This window comes from Rhinoderma darwinii, chromosome 2, assembly GCF_050947455.1.
Source record: "Rhinoderma darwinii isolate aRhiDar2 chromosome 2, aRhiDar2.hap1, whole genome shotgun sequence".
NCBI lineage: Eukaryota > Metazoa > Chordata > Amphibia > Anura > Rhinodermatidae > Rhinoderma > Rhinoderma darwinii.
The window spans coordinates 424,743,898-424,771,291 of NC_134688.1; the positions used below are offsets into that span (position 1 = coordinate 424,743,898).

General features: G+C 42.0%; 1 protein-coding gene across 2 annotated transcripts in view; it reads left to right on the plus strand.

The window, feature by feature from the left end:
* TAOK1 (TAO kinase 1) overlaps nt 1-27,394 on the plus strand; it is a 106,116-nt gene that overhangs the window by 26,006 nt on the left and 52,716 nt on the right. Inside the window, exons 1-3 of one of the 2 annotated variants that reach the window (XM_075854308.1) lie at nt 4,739-4,809; nt 18,625-18,716; nt 25,494-25,721. In XM_075854308.1, coding sequence (XP_075710423.1) covers nt 25,590-25,721 — 132 coding nt within the window. In that variant the 5' untranslated portion in view covers nt 4,739-4,809; nt 18,625-18,716; nt 25,494-25,589. Of the gene's footprint in view, nt 1-4,738; nt 4,810-18,624; nt 18,717-25,493; nt 25,722-27,394 lie in introns of those variants that run through there. The other variant, XM_075854307.1, reaches the window with a different exon arrangement.

Below are 27,394 nucleotides of genomic sequence, written 5' to 3' on the forward strand. Positions count from 1 at the left end.
GAGTATAGGCAATTTTTACGAACCACACGCTACAGCCCTTGGGGGCCCTGCTCTGTAAGTCTGTGGTCTACCGCTTCAAGGCTGAGCTGCTGTTACTCGACTTCACAATAATAGCACTTACAGTGGACTGGGGCGTGTCAGAAACTTCACAAGCTGACTTGTGGCATCTTATGATATTTAAAGAGGCTCTGTCACCTCCTCTGCTGACCCTTCTGTTTTAGTAAATACTTGGATTCCCAATAAAATATCAAATCTAGAGCATCTTTTCTTAGAACTTTACGTTGTGCCGCTCCTCTTTTATGCCGCCTAGAAACTCCCTCCCTTCTGAACACTACAGCGTGCCCAAACAGCGGTTTTGTTCCACATATATGGCATCGCCATACCTGGGAGAACCCTTTTAACAATTTTTATGGTGTGTGTCTCCAGTGGCACAAGCTGGGCATGACATATTTGCCACTGAATTGGCATATCTAGGGAAAATGTGACATTTTTACTTTGCACCATCCGTAACGCAATCATTTATGGAAAAGACCTGTGGGGTGAAAATGCTCACTACACCCCTTAATAAATGCCTTGAGGGGGGAAGTTTCCAAACTGGGGTCACATGTCAGGGGTTTCTTTTATTATTTCACATCAGAGCCTCTGCAATTGTGAACCAATACTTTGTAAATTGCCAAATTAGGCCTCAATTTCGTATGGTACTCTTTCACTCCTGCTGAGCCTGGTTGAATGTCCTGGCTAAAGATTAGTGCCCCATGTAGGGTGTTTCTAAAACCGGGAAACACTGCATAATAATTAGGGAGCTGTCTTGTTATGGTGGCACAAGCCGGGCACCACATATTGGCATATCTATGGAAAAAATCCCATTTTCACTCTGCAACATCGAGTGCACACTAATTTCTGCAAAACACCTTCAATGTTAACATGCTCACGACACCCCTAGGTGAATACCTTGAGGGGTGTAGTTTTGAAAATGAGGTCACTTCTGGGGGGTTTCTACTGTGTTGGTCCCACAGGGGTTTTGCAAATGTGACATAGCGCCCAAATGCCGCTCCTTCTCTTCTGGTCCTTGCCGCGTGCCCAAACAGCAGTTTATGACCACATATCGGGCATTTCTGTACTCCAGAGAAGTTGGTTTACAAATGTTGGGGTTCTCTTTTTTTCCTTTATTTGTTGAGAAAATGAAAAATTTTGAGCAAAAGCTACGTCTTATTGAAGAAAAAGGATTGTTTTTATTTTCACTGCCCAATTCTAGTAAAATCTATGAAACACCTGTGGGGTCAAAATGCTCACTACACCCCTAGATGAATTCCTCAAGAGGTGTAGTTTCCTAAATGGAGTCACTTTTTGGGCGTTTTCACAGTTTTGGTCCCTCAGGGGCTTTGCAAATGCGACATGGCCAAACCATTCCTGCTTAATTTGAGCTCCAAAAGCCAAATGGCGCTCTTTGCGTTCTAAGCTCAGCTGTGTGTCCAAACATCAGTTTATGACCACATATGGGGTACTGTTTTACTCGGGAGAAATTACTTTACAAATGTTACAGTGCTTTTTCTCCTTTAGTCCTGGAAATTAGAAAAACTTTACTAAACCTACGTTTTCTTTGAAAAAAATGTAGATTTTCATGGCCTAATTCCAATAGTTTCTGCAAAAAACCTGTGGGGTCAAAATGCTCACTATACCCCTAGATAATTTCCTTGAGGGGTGTATTTTCCCAAATGGGGTCACTTTTGGGGGATTTCCACTGTTTTGCCACCACAAGAGCCCTTCAAACCTGACATGGTGCCTAAAATATATGTTAATAAAAAGAAGGCCCCAAAATCCACTAGGTGCTCCTTTGATTCTGAGGACGGTGCTTCAGTCCATAAGCACGCTAGCGCCACACGTGGGATATTTCCTAAAACTGCAGAACCTGGGCAATAAATATTGAGTTGCGTTTCTCTGGTAACTTTCTGTGTTAAAATGGGGTGACTTATTGCGAGTTTCTAATATATAAGGCCCTCAAAGCCACTTCACAACTGAACTGGCCCCTGTAAAAATGGCCTTTTGAAATTTTATTGAAAATGTGAGAAATTGCTGCTAAAGTTCTAAGCCTTGTAACATCCTAGAAAAATAAGAGGATGTTCAAAAAACGTTTCCAATCTAAAGTAGACATATGGGGGATGTTAATTAATAACTATCTTGCCTGTCTTACAAGCAGATACATTTACATTTAGAAAATGGTAATCTCTGCAATTTTTCGTGATTTTAGTGTTTTAAAAAAAAATTAAACACAATGTATCGAGCTAATTTTGCCAGTAACATCAAGTCCAATGTGTCACGAGAAAACAATCTCGGAATCGTTTGGATAGGTAAAAGCGTTCCGAAGTTATTACCACATAAAGTGACACGTCAGATTTGAAAAATGCGGCTCTGTCAGGAAGGTCAAAAGTGGTCAAAGCATGAAGGGGTTAAAGTGTCTCTGTTATGACAGTCGCTGTTCGGCTATGTTCACACGGGGTATTTTGCCGAGTTTTTTGACGCGGAAACCGCGTCGCAAAACTCGGCAAAAACGGCCCGAGAACGCCTCCCATTGATTTCAATGGGAGGCGTCGGCGTCTTTTTCCCGCGAGCAGTAAAACTGCCTCGCGGGAAAAAGAAGCAACATGCCCTATCTTCGGGCGCTTCCGCCTCTGACCTCCCATTGACTTCAATGGGAGGCAGGAGAAAGCGTATTTCTCGCTGTTTTATGCCCGCGGCGCTCAATGGCCGCGGGTGAAAAACGGCGCGAAAATCGGCGTGCAGGAAGAGGAATATCTGCCTCAACGTTCCAAACGGAATTTTGAGGCAGATATTCCTCCCCCAAAATACTCCGTGTGAACATAGCCTTACTGTTTCTTCTTACAGTGTTTTTTTTCTTCTTTAAAGCATATTTAGTAGTATAACTAAATAATTGTATGAATGGATAAGGAAGTGTGTGTACAATAAGTAGATGCATATGGGTAAAACATCGTTTATGTATGTGAAACTGCAATTGAATCTATCAGTGTCAAAAATCTTGGTACATAAAATCTAAAGGGATGGTAAGACTAAACACAATGTGAAGTGTGAGACTGCACAGCTACTGTAACGTTCACATACAGATATTGGTCCCGCTGATGGTGTATTTCAAGAGATTTAAAGGCTATGTACACCTTTTGAGGGACAATATATATATATTAGGCAGGCCAGTCAGTGAGTTTGTAACTTTTTCATTTAGTCTGTCTTGAAAATTAGTTTTACTTTTTGAGATACAGCTGCTCTGTGTTCTCTATAAAGAACAGCTGTTTTGTTCGCCATTACCTGAATCCGTCAGTCCTGCAGACCTGTGACAGTGGGTTCTGCGTGTCTGACATGTAGGATTCACCTGTAATCTATCATATCTAAGGTATGAACTTAGATGTGATAGATTACAGGTGGATCTTGCATAAAGAATCATCCTGTATAAAGTTAAACCAATCACACTAACTGACCTGTTTATTAAAAAAAATAGCCTTTACCTGAAAGCCCGGGTGAAAGCTGTCCAGAGATAATAATAAAACTGCCACATTGGGGCACATTCACTCTTCAAATTGATCCAGAATTCTGGCGTACATGCGGAGTGCCACATTTATTTACTGTTGTAGACCCTTCTTCTTCTTCTTTTTTATTTTTTTGGGCTTGATGAGGGGTTGTTGCTTAGCGGGAAAGGGGTGTGGTCTAGCAGAAAGGGTGTGGTTTTAAAATGTAACCTCAATTTTGGCCGCAAAATACGGGCATAAACTAAGCCAACAAATAGGTGGTATAAGGACTAGAAAACTGTAAGGGCCTGTTCACATCAGCGTTGGCTTTCCATTCCGGGGTTCCGTCAGAGGTTTCCGTCGGGTGAACCCCGCAACGGAAAGTGCAACTGAAACCACAGCTTCAGTTTCCGTCACCATTGATATCAATTGTGACGGAAACATTGCAAATGGTTTCCGTTCGTCAGGTTTCTGGTTTTCCAACGGAATCAATAGCGCAGATGACTGTCTAAAACTACTGTAAGCTTTAGACCGTTTACACTGTCCAAAACGTAAACAGTATCCGTTTATCCGCGCCATTGTCTGTTTGGCTTTATATTGTGGTGGGATTGCTGGACAGAATGTCAGTACACAGAGGGGAGATGTATCATAACTGGTGCAAAGGAAAAGCAAGGTAGTTACTCATGACAAGCAATTAGATTCCACCTCTCCAAAGGCTCTTTGGGAAGTTAAACAGTGACCTGATTGGTTTCAGCTACTCTACTTTTCCTTTGCGCCAGTTTTCATACATATCTCTCTAAGGCTACGCTCACACAGAGCGGATTCGCTGTAAAGGTACACAGCGTACCTGCCCTGGCGGCCGCAGGGAATTCCGGCCAAAAAAACGCACCAAATTGAGGTGCATTTTTTCGGCTACTATGTCCGCTTCGGAAATCCTGGCACTGGAAAAAATATATACTTGCCATGGCAACACGTCCCTCCGACGTTCTGCAGCCCTGGGATGATGTTTCATCACATGTGACCCCTGCAGCCGTTCATAGGCTGCAGCATTCACATGGGTTGAAACATCATCACAGGTGGCTGGCCTGGATGAAGCAGCACAGAATTCTGGGTAACTAAGATTTTTTTATTTTCCAAGTTGTGATTTTTGTTGCAGAATCGCAGCTCCTTGGCCACAAAAATCGTGACATCTGCTATTTGTTTCAGGTTTTACCTCCCTATTGTATTCAACAAAAAAGCAGCGATTACACAAATACAATTGACATGCTGCAGAATAAAAAAACAAGCACTGCAGGTAAATTTTTGAGCGTTTTTTTCCCTCATCATTTACGCAGCGTGTGGATGAGATTTGTTCAAATCTCATCCACTTTGCCGCTACTGTATTCTGCTGCGGATTTTTCGCAACTAAATCTGTTGCAGAAAATCCAAAGTATTTACGTTACTTGTGAACCTAAATGTCAGACTAAAATTAACATAACGTATTCGTTTTTAAATAAGTCAAAGAAAAATGGCAGACGTAAAATGGTTGTATAATTACTGCAATATTGCGGCATTGCTGGAACTGTGTGTTTTTTCTGTTAACCCCTTAACGACTGGCATATAGTGTTTTTACGTCAACCGTTCAGGGTAGTTCTTCTGAAGTGTCGGCTTTTCACGTCGGCACTTCAGAAGAGCTTTCCCCGCATCGTGCGGGGTGCTGCTGAAAACCGGGCTGCTAGTAACAGCCTCGGGCTTCAGGGCAACGATCCGAGACCACTAGCAGTGGTCTCCGATTGTATTTAACCCCTCAGATGCGGCGCTCAATAGCAAGCGCCACATCTGAGTGGTTTGGGAGGGAGGGGACCGTATCGGAGCGGTCTTCGCGGCGATCTCCTGAAGTCCGGGCTTCTGGTAACAGCCTCGGGCTTCAGGGCAACGATCGGAGACCACTAGCAGTGGTCTCCGATCGTATTTAACCCCTCAGATGCGGCGCTCAATAGCAAGCGCCACATCTGAGTAGTTTGGGAGGGAAGGGGCCGCATCGTAGTGGTTTTCCCGATCATCAGGTAATCTGCCTCTGAAGCCACGGCTATTAGCAACAGCCTTGGCTTCAGAGTGAAGATCGGAGACCAATAACAGTGGTCTCCGTTCCGGTGATCACTGTGAGAACCATTCACAGTGATCACAAAATGAAACGCGACGTGTTTCTCCTCCCTGTCTCTCTGTCTCTTCTTATACAAAGTAAGTGTGAGGAGAGACAGAGAGAGAATTTTACTGTGACACCAAAGACACAAAATTACAATAAATCGAATAAATAAACTTTATATAAACTTCAATTGTATACCTATGCTAGGGTTATCCTTAGGGCACGTTCACATGTGACAGAATTTTTCCGCTGCAAATGTTGGTGCAGATTTGGGGCATTTACGCAACGAATCTGCACCAACATTTGCATATTTGACAGGTAATTCAGATGTTGCAGATATCACAGCGGACTTGCCACAGATTTCAGTTTTTGCAATGCAAAGGCTGAAATCCGCAGTGAAATTCTGCTTCTCTGCTGCGGAGGGAAAATTCTGCTCCGCAGCTGAGTTTTCCGCAACGTCTGCACTAACTTTCCTAAAAATGTATAGAAACAAATGTAAAAAAACGGCTGCTGGAGAATTCCACAGCAATTCCGCCACGTGTGAACGTGCCCTTAGGGTTAGTCTAGGTTCTATTCTAGAGTTCGTCTAGGGTAGCCTAGGTTTAGCCTAGGGTTTTTGTGTAGCGTACGTGTGTGACGTCTGTGTATTTATTTATTTTTTGTGCAAAAAAAAAAAAAAGTTTAAAAAAATATATATATATAAAAAAAAGTTTTATAGTCTACGTGTTTGTTCAACATCAGTTTTTGTGAAGCGTGCTTTTGTGACGTCCGTGTATTTTTGTGTGTGAAAAAAAAAAGTAAAGAAAAAAGAATAAAATTTTGTCTGCGTGTGCGTCTGGTTAGTCTTTGTCGTACGTGTATGTAATTCCAATGGCCCATAGAAGGTTCACGGTGGAAGAGGCATATGCCATGTTAATTTCTGACTGATGAAAGCGATATAGAAACCGCGTCCGAGGTAGAAATGTTGTCTACCAGTGATAGCGACGATAGTGATACGCTTTCTGCAAATGCAAGTGTCGCTGCAGAGTCCACAAGCACAGGGCATGTCGCAGGGCATGTATTCTCGCCAATTATTTGCTGAAAACCCAACGTCCTCCTATGCAAAGGAGTGGCACCCCACAAATACTAGCAAACTTAAAAGAGGCTACAGTTGATTCTGCAGCAGCATCAGCGTTTGCAGGTAACTAGCTACATCGACTTACCTGCAAACGCCGATGCTGCTGCAGAATCAACTGTAGCCTCTGGTGCCGATGTGTCCTCGCTCGTCTGACACGATGCAGGACCTGTGAGTGACGTCACAGCGTGATCTGGCAGAAGCTGGGCGTTCTGAAGAGAAGTGGATGATACTTCGTCAGAACGCCCAGCTAGTAAAAGTAGTAAACACGCCCCGATGTACGCACATAATACACGCCCACTTGGACTTTTACTTTTAAACACGCCCACTTGGACTTTTGCAAGCCTCATTTGCATAAATACAAAAATGGTCATAACTTGGCCAAAAATGCTCGTTTTTTAAAAATAAAAACGTTACTGTAATCTACATTGCAGCGCCTATCTGCTGCAATAGCAGATAGGGGCTGCAAAATCTGGTGACAGAGCCTCTTTAAGTATAATGTGTTACCTATGTTATGTTTTTACTAACTAAAACCAGATAGTGAAACATATACATTTTTTTCCTAACTTGTTTTCATTTTCTGATTTGTAGGTGTTGTTTTTTTTATTCTATTTTGTGTATAGGATTATGGGGGCAGCCATCTTGCCTGAGCAGCTGCTCTGCTATTTTTTGACAGCATTCAGATATATCCTTTTGCAGCCACATGGACGATGGTAAACCATAATCTGGAAATAATCTATTGAGTTCCAGGAGAGCGTTTTCTGGGCATGCTCTGTGACCTGTGCAGAGGTCCCTGAGGAGGGGAGCTGTGTCCATCACCTATTGTTAACCCGTTAGTGACCGCCAATACGCCTTTTAACGGCGGCCACTAACAGGCTTTATTCTGATGCATATGCCTTTTTACGGCACTGCATCAGGATAAAGTAAACAGAGCAGAGAGCGTCAAATCTCACTGCTCTCAGCTGCTAGAGGCAGCTGAGGGCTGGGGGCGTCCCTGCTCTGCCGGGTGAGATCGATATTAGTATCGATCTCACCCGTTTAACCCTTCAAATGCGGTGTGCAATAGCGTGCACCGCATCTGAGTGGTTTTGGAGAGAGGGAGGGAGCTCCCTCTCTCCCCCACCGACACCCGGCGATAAGATCGCAGAGTTGTCTGTGTCTCCAATAGCAGCCGGGGGCCTGATAAAGGCCCCCAGGTCTGCCTGGAGCGAATGCCTGCTAGATCATGCCGGAGGCATGACCTAGCAGATGCCTGTCCGTTTTAAACGGACAGGCAGTAATACACTGCAATACAAAAGAATTGCAGTGTATTACAATAGCGATCGGAGAATCACATATTAAAGTCCCCTAATGGGACTAGTAAAAAAGTTTAATAAAGTTAATTTAAAAAAAACAAAAAAAAAACTGCTTTTCCCCTTACAAAATGCTTTACTATTAAAAAAACAAAATAAAGTAAAAAACTTACACATATTTGGTATCGCCGCGTCCGTAACGACCCCGACTATAAATCTATTACATTATTTAACCCGCACGGTGAACGCCGTAAAAAATGTAATAAAAAACTATGGAAAAATTGCTGTTTTCTGTGAATCCTGACTTAAAAAAAATGTGATAAAAAGTGATCAAAAAGTCGCATCCACTCAAAAATGGTACCAATAAAAACTACAAGTCTTCCCGCAAAAAAAAAGCCCTCACAAAACCGCATCGGCGAAAAAATAAAAACGTTATGGCTCTTCAAATATGGAGACACAAAAACAAATAATTTTGAAAAAAAGCGTATTTACGGTGTAAAAGTAGTAAAACATACAAAAACTATACAAATTTGGTATCGTTGAAATCGTAACAACCCGCTGAATAAAGTTATTGTGTTATTTATACCACACGGTAAATGCCGTTGATTTAAGACGTGAAAAAGAGTGGTGAAATGTCAGGGTTTTTTCTATTCCCCCCCAAAAAAAGTTAATAAAAGTTAATCAATAAATAATATGTACCTCAAAATGGTGCTATTAAAAAATACAACTTGTCCCGCAAAAAACAAGACCTTATACAGCTATGTCGACGCAAAAATAAAAAGGTTATAGCTCTTGGAATGCGACGATGGAAAAACGTAAAAAATGGCTTGGTCATTAGTTCACACGTTTGGTAAATACTGCGGATTTTCTGCAACGGAATTTGCTGCGGAAAATGCACAGCAAATCCAGAAGCAGCAAAGTGGATGAGATAAAACAAATCTCATCCACACACTGTGTAAATACTGAGAGGAAAAAACGCTCAGAAATTGACCTACGGTGCAGAGTTTTATTCCGCAGCATGTCAACTGTATTTACATAAACGCTACTTATTTGATTTCCCCACTGAATTCAATGGGGATGTAAATCCCGCATCAAATAACAGTTCCATTTTTGTGGTGGGTTCGCAGCGATCCCTCCGCAAAAACGCAACTCAGAAAACAAAAAATAAGTCAAACTTACCTAGGAGTCTGTGTTTCATCCTCCTGGGATGACGCTTCATCCCATGTGACTGCTGCTGCCAATCACAGGCTGTAGCGGTGGTCACGTGGCTGAAACGTCATCCAAGGAGGCCGGCCTGGATGATGTCAGAGGGCCAGCCTCCTGGGATGACTCTTCAATCCATGTGACCGCCCCTGCTGCCAATCGCAGGCTGCATCGTTCTCCTGGGATGAGACATCATCCCAGGAGGCAGGCCAGCTAAGTGCTGCAGTTTTTCGCAGCAGACATTCTGGGCAAGAAACTGCCCCACAGTTTGGTGCGCTTTTTCGCCCTGAATACCATGTGGCGCACAGGGCAGATCAGCTGCATGCTATTACGCAGTGTATCCGCCCCGTCTGAGCTCAGCCTAATGGTGGATCCTGTGTTATCTATATAGAGGTGTCACCTTTCATTGTACCTGCCTGTGATAATGAGTTGAATGCTAAGTGATCTCTACAGAACAGGAAGTGTCAGTCTATTGTGAAGCTTAGTGGCCAAAGTGAAAACTGCAAGATTTCAGGATTTTTTAAAATTTAGATCATGACAAGGAAAATAAAAAACTTAACCAAAAATTCTATAAATATATGTTTAACATAAAAACTTGATTTGAACAATAGGTCCTTTTCTTACGACACATTCGATTTTAAGGTGCTGTTCACACTAGTGTCATGACTTCATTAGAATCAGGTTTTTTTTTTTCCAGAGCACTATATGCCACACTTTTCTGACTGTCAGGAAGCATCAGAAACCAGTTAAAAATAGTTAACGCATGTGTGAACAGAGCCTTCAGTTTGTAATGATACAATTTGATTTTATTTGTATTTTCTTTCTTTTCTAAACTTCTCAGAATCCTGTAAGTTTTTGTGTGATTGGCTTTCATGAGCAGCGTTCTCAGAGGGTGGCATTTGTATAAGCTTCTCTGGAATGATAAGGGTTCAGAGTATGTATTATGTGGATGCTAATCTGTGAATCTGATGAAATGGTCATGCTTCTCCCTGAAAGAACAATCCTCCTTCTTTTGCTGTATAATAAGATGCTGACGTTGGCTTTCAATCAGTATGGTTGTAAGGAAATCATAAATAACAACAATTGCAGCCAGAAGTCTTACTAGTACTACAGTAAACCCTCCCGCTCATACACATAGACGATCGACCGAGCGTGCATGTGTTCTCAGGGAGAAAGCCGCTGCCAGACTCATGTGGAAGCGGCTCATCTAATAATGAACAAAAGGATAGCCGCCATACGCATTAGATGGCCGGCCAACATAAATCTGATGTGTATGGCCGCCGTTAGGCCCATTTCACACTGTTTATAGTCCTTGTTTGATGTATACACATACCAGTAGCATCAGTCACCCAGTGACTATTATGGGATCCAATAAGCATTAACTTATGATTTTTCATGACATGCCCATTAAACGGATGCCATGAAAGCCTGTTGGTTAAGGATGCCACTGTTAGACATTCGTCACAGGCATCCATCACCCAAAGGCTATTATGGGTTCCTTTTAATGGATACGTCATGACAAACTCATGACATATACGTTAAACAGATGCCTGTGATGTATGCCATACAGTGGCATCTGTCACGCAGAGACTACCATGTTAAACATATTCCGCGCGGTATCCGGCTGCCTCTGGATAGAATGGCATAAAATATGGTATGCCCGACAGAGGCCTAAAGAACACTCTCGGCCTCGTCTGTATAATGGGAGCTTATGGCTATGTTTGATGTACGAGCCGGGACCCGGCGCAACCTTCCAATGTCAGGGGATCATCCTGTAATACGATTTTTATAGGATTGGTAATAGATGCGCGTCTAGTAGTAAGTTTTTTTTTAAGTGTCTTTACTTATTTCTATTATATTTTTTTAAGTTTTTTGCTGTATTTTTTTTTTTCTTCCATATGGTGGAAAGTATTAAAAAAATCAAATAATAATTTGACATGTTTTTCTATGTTGGCCACCAGGGGGAGCACTTCCCAGAATTACAGCAAGGTGAATAAAGCAAAGCAACCTGACTCACAGCTGCTGTAAATGTGGGAGGGAATCTCACCCCCCCTCCCACAAGCCAGGAAAAGGTGTCCTTAAATTGCTAAGCAGTGTCCGGCAGCCATTTTTGGTGTGATTCTGCAGCTGGCAGAAGTTATAGGACACACCAAAAGGCTAAGGGTATGTTCACACGCTTACTAAACAAAGGGAAAACAGCTTATGATTTTCAGCCATTTTTTAATCAAACTCGAGTTTTTAAACGGCCGTTTTTGGAGCTGTTTTTCTATAAGGGTATGTTCACACGGCCAAATTTCAGACGTATACGAGGCGTATTATGCCTCGTTTTACGTCTGAAAATACGGCTCCAATACGTCGGCAAACATCTGCCCATTCATTTGAATGGGTTTGCCGACGTACTGTGCAGACGACCTGTTATTTACGCATCGGCGTTTGACAGCTGTCAAACGACGACGCGTAAAAATACAGCCTCGTCAAAAGAAGTGCAGGACACTTCTTTGGACGTTTTTGGAGCTGTTTTCTCATAGACTCCAATGATAACAGCTCCAAAAACGGACGTAAAAAACGCTGCGAAAACGCAGCGAAAAACGCAGCGAAAAATGCGAGTTGGTAAAAAAACGTCTGAAAAGCAGGGTCTGTTTTCCCTTGAAAACAGCTCTGGATTTTCAGACGTTTTTGTTGACTACGTGTGAACATACCCTTAAGTCAATGAAAAACAGCTCCAAAAACGTCCCAAGAAGTGATGTGCACTTCATTTTGGTGGGCGTATTTTTACGTGCCGGTTTGGGCATTTTCAGCTGTGTGAATCCAGCCTTAGGCCGGGTTTACACGAGCGTGTGCGTTTTGCGCACGTAAAAAACGCGGCGTTTTGCCTGTGCAAAAGGCACTTAACAGCTCCGTGTGTCAGCCGCGTATGATGCGCGGCTGCGTGATTTTCGCGCAGCCGCCATCATTATGACACTCCGTTTGGATGCTTGTAAACAGAAAAGCACGTGGTGCTTTTCTGTTTTCGTTCATCCTTTTCACTGCTGTTGCGCGAATCACGCGCGTCCCACGGAAGTGCTTCCGTGCGACATGCGTGGTTTTCACGCACCCATTGACTTCAATGGGTGCGTGATGCGCGAAAAAACACTCAAAGAACGGACATGTCGTGACTTACGCAGCGGACATACGCTGCGTGAAAATCACGCACCTGTCTGCACGGCCCCATAGACTAATATAGGTCCCTGCGACGCGTGTGAAAATCACGTGCGTCGCACGGACGTATAACACGCTCGTGTAAATGAGCCCTTAGAATAATGAAAGTGAAGTTAATTGCCATGATTAATTATCACTATCTGCACCTCTTGTATGTTTTGGCTCCATCTCCTCTCTGCTCAGTGACCTCCTTGATATATTTGATTGAGACTTTACATCGAAACTGTAATAAGTTTGTCTTTTTTTCATAATAACTGCAAAAATGTTGAATACGCATGAGTGATTTAAAGGGAAGGTGTCACGAAAAATTTTTTTTTATATGTCATTGCTTTTAGTATGTCATTACATTTTTTTTAATTTATTTGTGTGTTTGTGTTTTACTTTTTTCTGTCTTTTACTACGATTAACGACACATACAGAGATGGAATACGGCACATACATCCCCATAGAGAATGCGAACGGGAGCCGTTCCATTCACTATAGTGTACGCCGTCTGTGTGGGAACGGCGCAAGTTAGATACATTTTCAGGAGTATAAAAAAAATATTAAAAATAAAAAAATTTTTTTCCCATTTTTCTCTTTAAAAGTCTGAAGTATTACAATATACAATTATTTAACTAGCACGGTTAATGCCGTTTAAAAAAAATAAAATAAAATTTAAACACCAGAATCTTTCTTTTTTGGTCACCTTAGCGCTAAAGAAAAAATGAAATAAAAAGTGATCAAAAGTATTTAACTAAAAATGGTGCCAATTAAAACTACAACTCCTCACTCAAAAAATAAGCCCTCACACCCTTCAATCGATGAAGTAATATAACCGTTATGGCTCTCAGAATGTGGTGAAACGGAACAATAATAATTTTTTTGAAAAAGTCGTTCTTTCTTTGTAAAATTAGTGAAATATGAAATAATTTTTCCTGTTTTCTGTTGTCTAAAACCTGGTTGTGTCTTATAGTCAGGTGCATCTTATAGTCCGAAAAATACGGTACTCCTCAGAAATGTATTTACTTTGCTGAAAAATGTCTAGTGGAAGTTTCTTTTTTTTTTTTTTAAAGTACTTGAATGCGCGTCCACACGTGGTTGATTTGTGGTGAGGATTCCACATTGCAAATCCGCAGCAATTTACAGTACAATACAAATTGATGGGGACTTAAAATCACCATCCACATGTAGTGGATAAAATCTGCACTGTGCGGAGAAGCAGCAGATTTTCACGGTTTGCAATTCATAGGAGGAAGCCTGCTTCATATCCGCTGCTAAACAAAACCGTCATGTGCCACAACTACAGCTCTATGTATGCTGGATGGCCCTTTAGCCCACTTGTGACGATGGAGTTTTATTGATTTATTCTTGGTGCTGTATCCACCATGTGTTTTATAAATGTTGTAAGTAAGGCCCTGTTCACATCTGCGTTGGAGGCTCTGTTAGGAGCCTCTGTCGCAGATCCAGCTAAAAACACCAGAAACAATAGTGCAGCATGCTGCGCTATTGTTTCTGGTGAAACCACGGACGTCCTGACAGAACCCATTAAAGTCTATGGGTTCCGTCAGCACCGGTTGTCCCCTTCTTCCAACGGAGGCAGCGTTTCTAGTATTTTCGTTCTGCTACTGTGACAGAGTAGAACGATGGAAATCCGAATACAGATGTGAACAGACCCGAACTGTGTAGCTCTGTAAACTTTTCCTTGCTATGTTTTCCCAGATAGTAAAGTCTGTCTTGCCCCCCCCCCCCCCCCCCCCCCACCGGTTTCTAAGCTTTGCTCCTTCAGGTCTATTCACTGTACTAAAATAGATTTTGGAAGGCAGAAGCATTTTATACGAGGTTATTCATTAATACAGGGTGGGGCAGCTATTGGGACACAATTCTTACTCATTGTCAAATCAAATCTGATTATATGAGCAATCACAGATGCATCACACCTACTGTGCTTTATAATATTCTAATAGTTCTATAACAATATATATTCTTTATTCCTCTAGTGTACCCCTTAGGTATAGCACGGCACGATAGTGCTATTTTGATTGTGTTCAAGGTGCTTTTATAATTCAGTATAATCACCTTAGGGTGCTCGAACACACGGCGGCCGAGTGGCAATACAAACACGTGGTTTTACTATGAGTTGACGTGATTTTGCAATGTGGTTTTCGGTCACACGGCTTGTAATGGAGAAGCTCATTGAAATGAGGATTGTGTTTTTATTTAACATATACATTTTCATCTACAAATCCTATACGAACAAGCACCACATGAGATTTACTTGGAGTCATCTGAATGGAGTATAGTGTCTTCTGTTATTGTATGGCTATTGTGGATTTCTCTTCAGAAAACTCTATTGAATACCCAAGGACAAGATTGTGTAGTCTAAAATTGTCTCCTACACATTACTGGGGAAGATGGGAATTGCCATAAACATGCAGATTCAGCACGACCATTAGCCATTACCATGCATGTTATTTTCATGGAGGGTGGAGTAGTGAGGGAGCTGCCAACAATGATTTTATATATATATATATATATATATATATATATATATATATATATATATTCCAAGGCAAAAGGACACATCACTCCAACATACCATAGATTAGGCCATGTGCTCGTTGCCAGGGGATGAATCAGTTCCAAAATTTCAATACAAAATGACCATAGAGCAAAGTAACGGCACCAGGACGTCAAGGTAGATGAAGCCGGGTGGATTTATTCACCTCAAGTGTGCGACGTTTCGGCAGATACAACTGCCTTTCTCAAGCTACAGCTGAAGCCCTGGTGCTGTTACTTTGCTATATATATATATATATATATATATATATATATATATATATATATATATATATATATATATATATATACACAGTGAAGGAAAAAAGTATTTGATCCCTTGCTGATTTTGTAAGTTTGCCCACTGTCAAAGTCATGAACAGTCTAGAATTTTTAGGCTAGGTTAATTTTACCAGTGAGAGATTATATAAAAAAAAACAAAACAGAAAATCACATTGTCAAAATTATATATATTTATTTGCATTGTGCACAGAGAAATAAGTATTTGATCCCTTTGGCAAACAAGACTTAATACTTGGTGGCAAAACCCTTGTTGGCAAGCACAGCAGTCAGACATTTTTAGTAGTTGATGATGAGGTTTGCACACATGTTAGATGGAATTTTGGCCCACTCCTCTTTGCAGATCATCTGTAAATCATTAAGATTTCGAGGCTGTCGCTTGGCAACTCGGATCTTCAGCTCCCTCCATAAGTTTTCGATGGGATTAAGATCTGGAGACTGGCTAGGCCACTCCATGACCTTAATGTGCTTCTTTTTGAGCCACTCCTCAGTTGCCTTGGCTGTATGTTTCGGGTCATTGTCGTGCTGGAAGACCCAGCCACGAGCCATTTTTAATGTCCTAGTGGAGGGAAGGAGGTTGTCACTCAGGATTTGACGGTACATGGCTCCATCCATTCTCCCATTGATGCGGTGAAGTAGTCCTGTGCCCTTAGCAGAGAAACACCCCCAAAACATAATGTTTCCACCTCTATGCTTGACAGTGAGGACGGTGTTCTTTGGGTCATAGGCAGCATTTCTCTTCCTCCAAACACGGCGAGTTGAGTTAATGCCAAAGAGCTCAATTTTAGTCTCATCTGACCACAGCACCTTCTCCCAATCACTCTCAGAATCATCCAGATGTTCATTTGCAAACTTCAGACGGGCCTGTACATGTGCCTTCTTGAGCAGGGGGAACTTGCGGGCACTGCAGGATTTTAATCCATTACGGCGTAATGTGTTACCAATGGTTTTCTTGGTGACTGTGGTCCCAGCTGCCTTGAGATCATTAACAAGTTCCCCCCGTGTAGTTTTCGGCTGAGCTCTCACCTTCCTCAGGATCAAGGATACCCCACGAGGTGAGATTTTGCATGGAGCCCCAGATCGATGTCGATTGACAGTCATTTTGTATGTCTTCCGTTTTCTTACTATTGCACCAACAGTTGTCTCCTTCTCACCCAGCGTCTTACTTATGGCCCATTCCAGCCTTGTGCAGGTCTATGATCTTGTCCCTGACATCCTTAGAAAGCTCTTTGGTCTTGCCCATGTTGTAGAGGTTAGAGTCAGACTGATGAATTGAGTCTGTGGACAGGAGTCTTTTATACAGGTGACCATGTAAGAGCTGTCTTTAATGCAGGCACCAAGTTGATTTGGAGAGTGTAACTGGTCTGGTGTAGGCTGAACTCTTAATGGTTGGTAGGGGATCAAATACTTATTTCTCTGTGCACAATGCAAATAAATATATATAATTTTGACAATGTGATTTTTCTTTTTTTTTTTTTATATAATCTATCTCTCACTGGTAAAATTAACCTAGCCTAAAAATTCTAGACTGTTCATGACTTTGACAGTGGGCAAACTTACAAAATCAGCAAGGGATCAAATACTTATTTCCTTCACTGTATATATCACGCACATGCTATTTGCCTTATTGTGGGTCTGCAAAGGTATTGTTTACGCTTCTAACGCTCTAACAATCTTTTGGCCTCCATTTTTTTTATTTTTTTATTGAAGAAGTCTGACACCGTACGGTGGGATTAAGTTAATAGAAGTAGTGTCTCCACTTACCATTTTGCATACTACAGGAAGCTCTAGTTTTTGTTTAAAGTGGATATTTTATCATAGACAGCCTCTTTAACATGGAAGCGGTGGCATAGATGAACTGAAATTCTGCATTATTTACGATATGTGTGAACATGGCCTAATATGTGGACAGCGGAGTCCGCCAGAGACCAGCTGCTTGTTAGCTTCTCTGGCTCAGAGTGGAGTTCCAAGCCGGAGACCACCCTCTGTTATGTCCAAATGTCCTAACAGGGCATATGAACAGGGTTTGATGGATGGAACAACCCCTTTAAAGTTAAATGTTTAAGACTTCCCTCTGCAAAGTGCGTTTTAATGCTGAAATTGATGTGTTGTAAGCAAAAAGCTGTTGCTAGTAGAGTTTGTCCATGTGTATACTGTGTGACTGTATACATGTATAAAAACTGGTGCAGTCGTGACAAATCACAACAGAATCCATTCCTGCTTTTTATAGTACATGCTCCTAAATAAAAGAAAAGCTCTAATGCTTTGCTATGTGCAACCAAATCAGTTTTTCTGAACTCGGGGTTTTTATGATTTGATTCAGTATTTTCATGTAATAATCTGGTTAACTTCTCTCAGGACTCTAGGAAAGTCTGTGAGTCCTTCTTCCCCCGCCCCACGCAGAATGATTGACAGTTTTTCTTGTAAGAGTTTGTAGATGTTGAGAGATGTCAATCATTCTGCGTGGGCGGGGAAAGAAGGACTCACAGGCTTTCTTAGAGTCCTGAGAGAAGTTAACCAGATTTTTACATGAAAAGTCTGAATCAAACCGTAGAAAGCCGTATTTCCCCCTCTGTTCTGTGCTGCCCCCTGCCCATTATAGACCTAAAGGCACACGCTGCAGATTTCATTGCAGAAATTTCTGCAAATGATAATCTGTTTCATTCGTCTGAATTTGCGTGATCACAGCAGCAAGCACAAAATCTGCAACAAACTCGACAGCGTGTACAGGGAGGCTTAACATGTCTCCGTCATTTCCATTTATGACTGTTTTTACATAGTATCATCATTTTTTCCTACAACAGTATTACTAGATCTGCCTCATTGTTTCATCTTTCACAGAAAGTAAGAGCATTTTTAAGATGCCGGAATCTTGATGAGCAAGAAACAATTTTTAAGTCTGATATCGAATAGAGTTCTTCTGATTCATACCGTGATCGTGTATTCTAAGGAAATATCCACCTCTGAGCAATAATTCACAGTTTACATATTGAAGTATTCTGCATAACCGGTCGAGTAGATAGATTTCTTATCGTGTTCGTATCGCAGGCTGCATTATAGTCCAGGGCTCAAAAGCCTTAGCGCTCCACGCTGGCTCAATTTCCACACCGTTATGACTTGCTTTGCAGTCTTTACACCAGGCACTGTGTAGGAATCTCTTGTGGGAAAAAGTAAATCTTCCTCTGTGACTGACAACAAGTTTCTCGAATGTATGCACTGATAGCAAGCAGAATTGTGATTACAGCATTGGACTATAATATAACCTGTAACATGTGACCTGCGCAGGATAAGTAATCCAATGTAATCTGTTTCTAATAATGTTTATTCTCCTCTGTACAGATATATTGTAGGACGTGGCTTCAAGAAAAATCTCACCTGGATTATTCCTGATTCGGTCTGATTGGTTACAGTAAAGCTGATGCCTCTCGTCGGTGAGTTTCACTAGTGTCTTTACCAACATTATACAAGGCGTTGTTTTTATTGATCTCATTCTGGACTTGGCTATAGGTGATCATCTGTACCTTAATCTTCATAATCTCTCAGCCAATCCAGCTTCTGTGTGGTCACCTCATTGCTCTGGTCAGTCGAGGTCGGGCCTGGACAAATCTTTTTCAGGATTAGGTGCCGGGCTGCTTTAAGCATAAGCGATAGCCAAGTAGTTCCCCTATCCTTTCCTTGTATCCCTAATAACAAGCAGTAGTATCTGGTTCAGGTAAGGCCTGCTTTGTTGTATCACTCAGCCTACTCTGAAGTGGTATTCAAGACCAAAGTATATATCACTGGACGGCTGTTTTCGTCAGTGCCATAGACTTTGAATGGAGCCACAGGGCTCATGCTTGACCGTGTGTGTCCTGGTGGGAACAGGGAAACTAAGTAGTCTGTTCTAGTGATCGCTGAGGGTCCCAGTGGTGAAAGCTTCACCAATCTAACATTTCCAGTGCGTAGGTGATCAATACTCACAGGGACATATACCCTAGTATGCTAAAGTTTAAAGGGGTATTCCAGACAAAAGCATTTATTTATTTTTTCAGATAAGCATCAAAAGACATAACTTGACACTCCTGGGCCTAAATGCAGACTCTTTTACAGGGGCCCCCACCGATCATGTGTCATTTATACTGCTAGGGTATTGTGTTACAGATGGGTATTCTAGCCCCCTCAGGCACTAGGTGCGACTGCTACCTCTGCACCCCCTATAGCTGCGCCCCTGTTGGCATCTGCATAAAGGCTCTCACTGCATGTGTATTTCCCATGTTTTTAGGTTTCATAATTCAAATTTTTGGAAATTTACTGAACATTCTATGTAATAAATGATCTTTTTATAAATATATCTATCACTAATAAATGTGTACATTTTTTGATCCTTTCCTCAGAGAATGTGAGTCAGATTAGAGCCTCTCTTTACACCCTGCTGGGCAATAAAATACACAGTTAAGAAAAGCTTTTGTTTGGAGGTTAAAATTCTCCTTGGGACATCTCGCTGCTCTATAAGCTCAAAGTATCTAATTGTTTGGAAAATGGTAAAAATAACTGTTTTGTTTTCATTTCCTATGGCATCTAAACATGGCACTTAATTTATAGTTTATTGCAAAGGTCAAAAAGAAAAGAGTATATATATATTAACCCTTTTAGTTTCCTTAATGTTAACTTTATTTTCATGTATATTTTTTTTAATCTTTTAAGTGACCCTTCAGGAGAAAGCTTAAAGAGGCTCTGTCACCAGATTTTGCAACCCCTATCTGCTATTGCAGCAGATCGGCGCTGCAATGTAGATTACAGTAACGTTTTTATTTTTAAAAAACGAGCATTTTTGGCCAAGATATGACTATTTTTGTATTTATGCAAATGAGGCTTGCAAAAGTCCAAGTGGGCGTGTTTAAAGTAAAAGTACAACTGGGCGTGTATTATGTGCGTACATCGGGGCGTTTTTACTACTTTTACTAGCTGGGCGTTCTGATGAGAAATATCATCCACTTCTCTTCAGAACGCCCAGCTTCTGGCAGATCACGCTGTGACGTCACTCACAGGTCCTGCATCGTGTCAGACGAGCGAGGACACATCGGCACCAGAGGCTGCAGTTGATTCTGCAGCAGCATCAGCGTTTGCAGGTAAGTAGCTACATCGACTTACCTGCAAACGCCGATGCTGCTACAGAATCATCTGTAGCCTCTGGTGCCGATGTGTCCTCGCTCGTCTGACACGATGCAGGACCTGTGAGTGACGACACAGCGTGATCTCTCGAGAACACGGCTGTGTCTGCACTGCCAGAAGCTGGGCGTTCTGAAGAGAAGTGAATGATACTTCTCGTCAGAACGCCCAGCTAGTAAAAGAAGTAAAAACGCCCCGATGTACGCACATAATACACGCCCTGTTGTACTTTTACTTTTCAACACGCCCAGTTGTACTTTTGCAAGCCTCATTTGCATAAATACGAAAATGGTCATAACTTGGCCAAAAATGCTCGTTTTTAAAAAATAAAAACGTTACTCTTATCTACATTGCAGCGCCGATCTGCTGCAATAGCAGATAGGGGTTGCAAAATCTGGTGACAGAGCCTCTTTAAAGTACCACTTTTGCCCGGAGGAAAGGTGTTTCCCTCCCCCAAATGTATGCTTACCTGGTTCCTGCTGTTCTGGAGATCACATCTTCAGATGGACCAGGGTTCATCCACTGCCTGTTCAGGTTCCGGGCAGCGTTGTCATGAGCCGCCCGTGAACTTTTTGAGGAAATAACTCTGAAAAAGCTGCCTGTATGGAGACCCCCATGGATCTCCTGGGACCAACTAAGCATAAAAAAAGCGCTTCCCCGCCGGCAAAATTAGTATTTTTCAGGTTTTTGTCCCGGAGGGTCACTTTAAAAATGTTGTTTTATATTTTCATTCGTTGCAAATTGTAAGCCAAAAATATAGAATAAAAGCAGTAGTGTCAAAATAAAGTCCATCTGTCAACCACTGTGTTTTTTTTTTTTTTTCCCCTGTAACTGGGGAAAGCCGCAGACAGACTGTGACATTTTGTTATAATCAGTGCTGATCTCTGTCTTGTAAAAACCAACCGCTCTAAGCCATGTAATGCTGGTGATGACATCACACAGTGTGTAAAATGAGAAAGCAGAAGTAGTTAAAAACCAACAGCTCCCCCCCCCCCCCCGCTGCGGTCATATAATTGTTTGTGCAGCCGCATTTCTGGTGCTGTAAAAAGCAGCACACAAGATTAAAGAGTAACGGTCATTTCAGAAGTTTTTATCAGTGGGTGTTGAAACCCCCATGATCGCTAAAATAAACTGCAGGAGTGCTCCTCTTCGGCTATGATCAGCAATCCTAGTGTGCCTGGATGCCTGAAGACGGGCTCACATTGAAAGTCTGAGCCAGTATTCTGTACGATGACTCGCTCTTAGACTTTCTATGTGAGCCGTATTCATGCATACTGGATTGCCGATCGCAGCCAAAGAGGCAAAGCTCCTGGGTGAACTCTTCTGCCCATTCGTTTTAGCAATCAAAACTTCTGGCCATTACTCTTAAAACTCCCAAAAATACAAATCACAATGCGGTGGCACACCAAGTCCCTATTGTTCTGTACTACGAAGCCATAGGTGTGTGCACCAAATTCTCTCCCACAATATGTAAAAAAAAATATTTATTTCATTATGCCACAAAAACACACACTATTAAAACACCACATATGGTAGTATCATTCCTGTTTTTGGCTGTAAATGCTGCACCAAAACGTCACTGTGTGAACAAGGTCCTTTATTACAGAGGGCAACCGCTTTGTAGAATCGTGTTTCTTTCAACTCGTCGCTCCCCCCACTCATCCTCTTTTTTTTCTCCTTGAGATTGTGAGAGCTCTCACAGAGGTTTCTCTACTCTAGCAACGTGTACAGATTACCACTGTCTATACAATAATTTCCATGTATACAGTAGATGTGGCTAGCCGGTGTAATTTGTGTACAAATGAATACCCCGTGTGCAGAACATGATATAAATATGTGCCTCATTAGGGGGATGAAGCCGCAGACACAATCTCTCATCAGCAGATGTAGGGTGTGATGCATTGTGGGATTCTAACAGTTGATTTTCAACAATGTTCTTTTTGTAAGACTCTGATGCTCCTCAAAAGATGGAACAGCATGACATCACCATCACTTCTCATCCAAATAACATTCCTTCAGTAGTATGGCGAGTTCCCCTCCGCTCCTTCCACACTTGCCTGTCAGCGAACCTTTGTCCTTAGAAATGTATTGTTTTCTTTCTTATAAGTTAATATATTGAAGTACTGTGGCTAGAACACTATTAAAGCGTATAGCAGCCAATAGACCGCAAATGTAAAATCCAACATCTTTATAACGTATCTCCATTACCTTTTTATCTATTTTCAGCTTCTTTTTACTCAGCAGTGTATAAAAATGATCTACCCTAAGGGATAGTTCACACGGCATTTTTTTGGCACAGATTTTGACGCGGAACGTGCGTCGAAATCCACCACAAGAAACGCCCCACATCGCCCCCCCATTGATTTCAATGGGAAGCAGGGGCTTTTTTTTTCCCCCGGGACACTTTAGAACGCTTGTGGGGGAAAAAAAGCAGCATGCGCTATCTTAGAGCGGTTTTCGCCTCTGACCTCTCATTGAACTCACTGAGAGCCAGAAGAAACCTACGGTGCTCATTTGTGGCGTTTTTTTGCGGCGGATTATGGCCACGGTCTTCGCAGTTGATTCAAAGGCCACGAGCAAAAAACACGGGGGAAAAAAAAGCTGGAAAAAAATGCTTTTTACTTCTCATGCTGTTCCACTGTGTATACAGCTTCTGGTCTAAGGCTCTGTTCACATCCGTGTCGGAGGCTCCTTTAGGGTCCACCGTCCCAGTTCTGGTGAAAAATGGCACAAGAAATAGCACAGCTTTCTGTGCCATTTCCTCCAGTGAAACGACGGACACCCGACGGAGCCCATTGACGAAAGCGACATTTTGTTTAATTTTTTTTTCGTTCTTTGGATCCTACGATGCAACAGAAGAACAAAAACCTAGTGCAGATGTGAATTAAAATGTACCTCCAATTATATAGTAAAACAATATAGTTCAACACTGCAAAATAATCATTTTTCTATATGACTTATTAAGTGGATTCTGCTTCTAAATAGCAGCACGGAGCTGTCCGGGTCAGAGCAGCATGGACCGTGGCAGCTCCGTTCTGTTATTTAGAAGCAGAATCCACTAAATAAGTCATATAGAAAAACTATTATTTTGTGAAGTGCTGCACTGTATAGTTTTTCTTTATAACTGGAGGTACACTTTAAAGATGTTATCTCATGAAGACAACCCCTGTCCATATGCACTCTTAGGACATATTAACGTCATAAAGGGGATGTCCCCCTCTATTAGCCTGAACGGAGAGCTGCTCTGTATCTGAATAACCACCATGTAAGCCTTTTGTCCTGGCAGCTCCTATTTTAAAGGAGCTGTCTGTAGTGAGAGAGCCCCTTTAATACTTTAACTTGTGGACCGGCCACAATATGAATACGGCAGACAGTCCCAGTCTTAAAGAGGCTCTGTCACCACATTATAAGTGCCCTATCTCCTACATAAGGAGATCGGTGCCATAATGTAGGTGACAGCAGTGCTTTTTATTTAGAAACACCATAAATTTTTACCACTTTATGAGCGATTTTTAGCTTTATGCTAATTCGTTTCTTAATTCCCAACTGGGCGTGTTTTTACTTTAGACCAAGTGGGCGTTGTACAGAGGAGTGTATGACACTGACCAATCAGTGACCAATCAGCGTCATACACTTCTCCCCATTCATTTAGTCAGCGCATTGTGACACTGCGTTGTTCACTATGTGCTGTCTTATACTGACACATTAACGTTACTGAAGTGTTTAGACAGTGACTAGACATTCCTTCCAGCCAGGACGGGATGTCTATTCACAATCCCGGCACTTCGGTAACGTTTGTTTGGTACTTACAGCAGAGCAAGCGTAATCTTGCGAGATCACGCTGTAAATGATAGGTTACAGCGAGATTACGCTTTGCTCTGCTGTAAGTACCAAACAAACGTTACCGAAGTGCCAGGTAAGTGAATAGACATCCCGTCCTGTCTGGAAGGAATGTCTATTCACCATCTAAACACTTCAGTAACGTTAATATATCAGTAGTATAAGACAGCACATAGCGAACAACGCAGTGTCACTATGCGCTGAGTAAATAAATGGAGAGAAGTGCATGACGCTGATTGGTCACTGATTGGTCAGCGTCATACACTCCTCTGTACAACGCCCACTTGGTCTAAAGTAAAAACACGTCCACTTGGGCATTAAGAAACGAATTAGCATAAAGCTAAAGTCGCTCCTAACGTGGTAAAAATAGATAGTTTTTCTAAATAAAAAGCACTGCTGTCCCCTACATTATAGTGCCGATCTCCTTATGTAGGAGATAGGGCACTTATAATGTGGTGACAGTCTCTTTAATGACCGCATTAAAGTTTATTTAAGGCGCAGGTTTAAGCTGGCTTCATGAGCGGATCAGGCATCTGATTGTCAGGTGCCCGACATTTAGATCGGTTTTCACGACCTCTGTCTTCTCTGTTCTCATGTACACAGCGCTCAATGAGCAGCTGAAGCAACTGGTCACATGATCGGCAGGAGGCTGCTGTTGGGTCTAACTAGACCCAGCACAGCCCTAACTATGACAATACTCACTATAACAGGGGGGCTGATTTCCCCTATAACTGTTGCTGTGTGTTTCAGACTTTTTTTAAATGTAGGTACACTAGTGTTCGGCTGTTTAAAGGGATTCAGCTGCGGAATACGTTTTTTCAGGAGAAAGGTAGCATTACATGGTGCCCATTCAAATGTTTGAGCAGTCATGTGATACATGTCTCGCAGAGCCCCCCAAAGTGAGAGAAACTATTTGCAGAGGCTTTTCCCCCTGGTTGATGTAGTCCCTGTTTGAGCCACCCTGCTATCATGGCCATATGCCGTAACATCCAGCCGAACTGTACCGGATGTTCAGAAAGCAATAGTTACTGAGAATAGTAAAAGTCTAATACCAAAGATCTATTACAGAGATGTTTTATATTTGCTAACTATATATTGTTAATCAAAGGTGAAGCTTTACTTTAAACCTGATCCATTTTCCTGCAAATAGAGTATAGTAATGTTAGGATATTTACTTACCCAAATCAACATAAGATAACTGTACCGATTTTCTTTTTCAGTTCCCCATGCTAAAGAGGCCACGTTTACACAGATGAGCCAAGAGCAGTGGCAGAAGTGTAACCCTAGATAGTCAGACGGCAGACTGCTCAAGCAGGATGCCGTCAACAAGTCGTGCTGGAAGCCTGAAAGACCCAGATATTGCAGAGCTTTTCTTTAGAGATGACCCAGAAAAGCTTTTCACTGACCTCCGAGAAATTGGTCATGGGAGTTTCGGAGCAGTTTATTTTGTAAGTATTTGTTTTTTATATTTTTATTATTTATGATCTATCAAAACTCGTTGGATGAAAAGTAAAGACGTATTATACTACCGTCACTGGTTAACCGCTTCCTGACTCACTGTAAATTTATGTCGGCACTTACTGAGCTCTGCAGCGCCGACGTGAATTCACGGTTGGGTGTTAACAGAGCGATCGGGTGTCTCAGAGTGCCGATGACACCCGGATCGTGCTGTTGACGCCTGCCTCTGGTCCCGGAGACATGATCGGGACCTGATTGGTTCAGGTCCCGATCATGTGATGGTCATGGTAACAAATCATGGCCATCGCAGGGAATGTTTGTTGTAGCCTCAAACTTGCCCTGGGAACAAGTATATATAAACACTGTCTCCCCTGCTGTTCTGTCAGAGAGCAAACCGAGGGGAGACCGTGTCAGATCTGTGAATATCACAGTATGAGGGTTTATTCAGACGAACGTAAAATACGTCTGTGCAACGCGCGTGATTTTCACGCGCCTCGCACGGACCTATGTTCGTCTATGGGGCTGTGCAGACAGTCAGTGATTTTTGCGCAGCGTATGTCCGCTGCGTAAAACTCACGACATGTCCTATATTTGTGCGGTTTTTGCACATCATGCACCCATTGAAGTCAATGGGTGCGTGAAAATCACGCGCACAACACGGAAGCACTTTCGCGCAACAGCAGTGAAAAGTATGAATGAAAACAGAAAAGCACCACGTGCTTTTCTCTTTACAAACATACAAACAGTGTCATAATGATGGCGGCTGCGCGAAACTCACGCAGCCACGCATCATACGGGGATGACACACGGAGCTAAGTGCCTTTTGCGCGTGCAAAACGCCGCGTTTTTTGCGCGCGTGTAACGCACACGCTTGTGTGAATCCGGCCTAAGACACAAGTAAAAAACACCATATAACCAATTCCCCCAATCCCATTAATCTGCTTTGTTAAGTAGGATATAGGGCTAGGCTAGGTGATTATGGTATAGTATTAGGTTTTAGTATTGGGGTATAGTTAGTAATAATTATTAGGATATAGTTAGTAATAAGTATTAGGGTATAGTTCATAATCATTTAGGGTGAAGGTTAGGGTAGTATAAGTTATATTAGTAATCAATTTGATAAGAAGTGCTGTGCCAGTCAATTAATTTCTTCTAATACCATATACGTTTATATATTTTTGCTCTTCGCGAAAGTAACAGCTCAGAATCGAGCAGTCATTCTGGTCCATCCTCAAAAATGACAAGCACCAGTACAGGAGAGGTAGAGAGGGTACTTGAATAAACATCTCCAAATCTGGGCACGATGCCCAGTACAAGCGACATGCCTTGTTTTAGTGAAGAGGCGTATGCCAACCTACAAGGGAGTTTGCCACTAGATGTAGTATTTATTAGATGGGAGGCTTTAAATTGGGGTACTCCATTCATCCCTGACTCTGCCACCCCAGGTACAAATGTGGAGGTGGAAGGTTTTGGACCATTTAAATTTTTTTTAACTCATTTCTAACAAATGATTGCTGGGACATATTATTTTCCAAGCTAATTGATATGCTTCCCAATTCATCTTTCAGGATCCCCAATCCTATTATGCCAGGCAAAATTTATGGACGCCTACAAATATTAATGAAATTAAGAAATTTATAGGCCTTGCATTTGCCAAGGGGCT